Genomic DNA, 5000 nt, shown 5'->3' with positions numbered 1-5000 from the left:
GTTTTGCATAATCTTCCTGATTGTGCTAGTTCATTGGAATATACTACTGATTTGGTTAAGTTTTGCCAGTTTTGAAGTTTCAGAGTTGGGAGATGAGTTTGATGACTGTTGAGAGTCATAGCACAATCTGAACGACTATTCTGAAGATGATTTCTGCGTGAGAATTTTGTTAAAGTTGTTCGTATTGAGTGACCTAGACATCGACTGACTGAGTTTTACCGATATTGAGAGTGTAGTCGGTACATGACTGTGAATTGATCACCGGACCTCCGAAATCGTGAATCAATTGCCGGACCTCCGAAAACGTGAATTGATCACCAGACTGTTGGAATCGATACTGTCAGTCGTTGATTTCACTGATACTTATTGGCGTTCTGCACGATCTTCCTGATTTTGCTAGTTCAATTGATTATATTTTTCTTTTCATGAGGAGAAATTAAATGTGAGGTAGGTTTGTTGTTTGTTTTTGTTTGCTGTTGTTTTTCTCCCTACCATCATAGGAAGACACATCATCTCTCAGAATGAAAAGAACATAAAAATCAGCATGTCCATTATTGCAGTTCAAGTTGAGTAAGAAAAAGAATGAAAAGATGTGTTAGAAGACACTGCAGACCAGACAAACTTATTCCAAAGAAAATGATACTGTAATTAAAATGATTTTTTTCAAAGTTGACCATCAAATTTGACACTTTTATTTTTTGTGTGTAAAATACAAAGCAACGTGAGCCTGGAAACAAAAATTCTTTTGCAACTTTATTATGTGTAGAATGCAGGAAAAACAAATATGTGCAACAAAAGACAGTAATTGTATTTTTAATCAGTTTTTATAATTGCCCACTATCGAAAATTACAAGAGTTAATTCCATTGGAATGGGATTTCATGGGTGATTAGTACAGGGGGTAAGAGGGTTAAGCCACAAAATAAGAAGAAAACTTGTGTTGCAGACAACTACGTCCCCCCATGATGACCAACCTGCTTCGCAAGCTGACAGTGGATGTGCCCGCTCTGTCTGAACACACCATCATCCCTCTCAGGGTACTGTGTGTGTGTGTGTGTGTTATGTACCTGTGTGGGAGTGTTTGTGTGTGTGTGTGATATACCTGTTTGTGTGTGTGTGTGCGATGTACCTCTGCGTGTGTGTGTAATTTGTAATATATTCATTATATCCATATTTTATAATATTTTATTACTTTTTTTATAATCATATTTCAAAGACATTGACACTGAGTTGACTGGTTTGAAATCGAAAGGAACAGCAGCTGACGGTATTCATCACTGCCTGCAGGTGCTGACGTCCCACTACGAGAGGTGCGGGCGTTACTACGGCAGCGGGGGTGGTTGGCAGGGAACTGCGAGTGAGGAGGAGAAACGCCTCACCATGATGCTTTTCAGCGGCATTTTTGACTCCCTGGCTCAGCGTGTAAGAAGTGCTCTATACTTCCTCCGTTTATAATTTTTGTCATCTTGGGTCAAAAGAAAAGAGACTTTCTTGCACACACAAACGTAGATGAAAACAACATTCCATAATGGTGTATTGTACTTGTGGTAAAAGTGTGTTACAGGTTTACTTACTGACAGATTTACATTTGAAAAGCTGTGTTTTATGATTACTTAACAAGAACACACCTCTGTGCAGTTAACTGGATGATTTTAGCCCCAGTCTAGCAATTTTCCACAGTGTTTTAGAACTTAGGGAACAAATATTTTGGTAAACTTTCAAACTGACCTTGTCTTCTTTTTTATTTTGCTGTTTGTTACTTTTCCCTTTTGCATACTTTTTTTTTGTAAGTGCCTTTGATTGTTTTTTTTCTTCAAGACCCATTCTTAGCAATTCTCAGCTGCTCCATAAACCACATGAATTTTATTATTTAAACAAATTGAGTGCATAAACCATAAAACAAATAAGAAAAGCCAGTGTAGTTAGAGATATGTACACTTATGTCTTTAAAAAAAAGAAATATATATATATGTATATTTTTTTTTGTAGGCTTACGACCCAGAGCTGTTTTCCAAGGCTCTTCCCTGCTTGTCAGGCATTGGCTGTGCCCTGTCACCTGACTACTCTCTGAGTCACCATGACGACAGCTGGCTGCGACAGACTAGCATGGACCTTGACGGCACATTCAACCCTCGCCCTGTCGACACAGCAAGGTCGGTGCACCGACAGGTTCCCCCCTACCCCCCTTTCCGTTGAGATTTAGGTTCTGTGTGTAGCTTGCTCATGAGCAGTGTTTTTAGCCCCTCGACTTCTGAACTTTGGTGCAGTCAGATCAGTTTTAGTTTCTGGTGAAATTCTGTAGAAGAAATCCACAGGGTGGTATACAGATATATATATATATATATATATATATGCATGCTCTCAAGTCCTGATTAAGCACGTTGGGTATGCTTCTGGTCAGGCATCTGCCTGGGTTGTAGCATATATGGGCTTTTCCAAACACAGTGACACCTCCTTGAGAAACAGAAACTAATGAGATCAGTGTGGTGAGAATTTGAAGTGTGCTTGCTGCTTTTTGTTTGCATTTCAGTGCTGTCATTGATTTTACAGAATGAGAGTAAAGCGGTCCCAGGAGGAATAAGCCCTAATAAAGGATGATCACTGACATCCTGTCCTGTCTGCCCTCTGTCAGATAAATGAGGTGATCACCCTTCACTGACAAGTACACTTGTCAGTACCAGTCTTCTTCTTCTTCTTCTTCTTCTGCATTCATGGGCTGCAACTCCCACGTTCACTTGTATGTACACGAGTGGGCTTTTACGTGTATGACCGTTTTTACCCCCGCCATGTAGGCTGCCATACTCTGCTTTCGGGGTGTGTGTATGCTGGGTATGTTCTTGTTTCCATAACCCACCGAATGCTGACATGGATTGCAGGATCTTTAATGTGCGTATTTGATCTTCTGCTTGCATATACACCTGAAGGGAGTTCAGGCACTGGCAGGTCTGAAAAATCTCCACCAGGCGCCGTCACCAAGATTCAAGCCTGGGACCCTCAGATTGAAAGACCAACGCTTTAACCACTTTGCTGTTGCGCCCATTGTCAGCACCTGTCAAGGGGTTACATTTGCGCTAGGAAGAGAACAGTAAATAGATTATACTTCTTGTTATGATGATGGTTATTGTTATTAATACAGTGCCTATTTTTGGTGAGAGACCGAACGCTAGGCACAAAACGTAAAAATTTTAGATAAAGAGGCGACGGGCACAATAGCCGAGTGGTTAAAGCATTGGACTTTCAGTTTGAGGGTCCTGGGTTCGAATCTCAGTATCAGTGCCTGGTGGGTAAAGTGTGAAGATTTTTCTGAACTCCTGTGTCAACGAATGTGCAGACCTGCCTATGCCTGAACCCTCTTCATGTGTATAAGCAAGCAGATCAAATACGCATGCAGAAAGATCCTTTGGTCCATGTTGGCGTTTGATGGGTTATGGAAACAACATGCTCAGCATGCACGCCCCCGAAAATGGAGTATGGCTGCCTACATGGTGGGGGTAAAAACAGTCATACACGTAAAAGCCCACTCATGTACATACGAGCGAACATGGGAGTAGCAGCCCACGAACGAAGGAGAAAAAGAAGATAAAGAGGAAGAAGAAAAATGTGACGGTGGCAAATTCCTTGGCAGTGATCATTGCTGCCTTTGTGGTTTTGATCTCTGCAGAGTGAACCTGAACCAGCCCCTGGAGTCAGCGGTCAACAAGTTTGGAGAGCACTACCATGACTGCTGGGCCATGAAGAAGGTGAGGACAGACGTGCTGCAGCATCGACATCACCATCAACAACAGCAGCAGCAAAATGAACATCACAATAGCGCTACAGCAGCTGTTATGATGATGATAATGATAGCAGTAGATGATGATTATAATGATGATGCTGATAATAATAATGACAGGAGTAAATGATGATGACAATAATAATTACTACTATTTAAAAAGAAAAAAAAGATGAGGATGGTTATGATAATGATAGGATTAAATGATAAGGATAATAACAACAATGATAATAATAAAATAATAGTTATAATAATGGTAATAATGATGACAGTCTATTTGAGTTCAGAGATGTGTGTATGATAAGGATAATAACAACAACAATGATAATAACATAATAGTTATAATAATGGTAATAATGATGACAGTCTATTTGAGTTCAAAGATGTGTGTGTGTGTGTGTTTTCAGGGGATTTGTGCATGGTTGAGTTTTTTTGTTTTTTTTGTTTTTTGTTTACAGCTTGAAGAGGGGTGGATGTACGGCAGTCACTATGACGACGACCGCAAGTCCCATCCCCTGCTGAAGCCATACCACCTGCTGGATGACAAGGTTGGTCACTCTCTCTGGCTGATGTGTATGTGTCCTGTGTTGTCTGCCTTTGTACTGTGTCGTTTTGCCTGCAACAGTGAACCTGTTTACCTGTGTGGGGGAGTGTGTGTCCATTGTCTTCAGATTAGATTGTTTTCTGTTGTCTTCTGTGTACATTGTTTGACATTGTCTTCTGTTTATATTGTTTGTTGTTGGCTTCTGTTTACTTTGTTTGACATTGTCTTCTGTTTACATTGTTTTCTGTTGTCTTTTGTGTACATTGTTTGACGTTGTCTTCTGTTTATATTGTTTGTTGTTGTCTTCTGTTTACATTGTTTTCTGTTGTCTTCTGTTTACATTGTTTGTTGTTGTCTTCTGTTTACATTGTTTGACATTGTCTTCTGTTTACATTGTTTTCTGTTGTCTTCCTTGTGCATTGTTTGTCATTGTCTTCTGTTTATATTGTTTGTTGTTGTCTTCTGTTTACATTGTTTGACATTGTCTTCTATTTACATTGTTTTTTGTTGTCTTCCTTGTGCATTGTTTGTCATTGTCTTCTGTTTACATTGTTTGACATTGTCTTCTATTTACATTGTTTTTTGTTGTCTTTTGTGTACATTGTTTGTCATTGTCTTCTGTTTACATTGTTTGTCATTGTCTTCTGTTTACATTGTTTGTTGTTGTCTTCTGTTTACATTGTTT

General features: G+C 39.6%; 1 protein-coding gene across 18 annotated transcripts in view; it reads left to right on the top strand.

Annotated features, from left to right (window-relative positions):
* LOC143280962 (ryanodine receptor-like) overlaps positions 1 to 5000 on the top strand; it is a 224004-nt gene that overhangs the window by 116284 nt on the left and 102720 nt on the right. For all 18 annotated transcript variants that reach the window (XM_076585792.1, XM_076585799.1, XM_076585793.1 and 15 more), the window contains 5 exons: positions 946 to 1036; positions 1287 to 1421; positions 1989 to 2152; positions 3661 to 3739; positions 4230 to 4319. In XM_076585792.1, the coding sequence (XP_076441907.1) occupies positions 946 to 1036; positions 1287 to 1421; positions 1989 to 2152; positions 3661 to 3739; positions 4230 to 4319 (559 nt within the window). The remainder of the gene's footprint in view (positions 1 to 945; positions 1037 to 1286; positions 1422 to 1988; positions 2153 to 3660; positions 3740 to 4229; positions 4320 to 5000) is intronic.

This window comes from Babylonia areolata, chromosome 4 (assembly GCF_041734735.1).
Source record: "Babylonia areolata isolate BAREFJ2019XMU chromosome 4, ASM4173473v1, whole genome shotgun sequence".
NCBI lineage: Eukaryota > Metazoa > Mollusca > Gastropoda > Neogastropoda > Buccinidae > Babylonia > Babylonia areolata.
The sequence above is the reverse complement of the archived record's forward strand: the minus strand, read 5'-3'. Positions and strand labels throughout refer to the sequence as shown.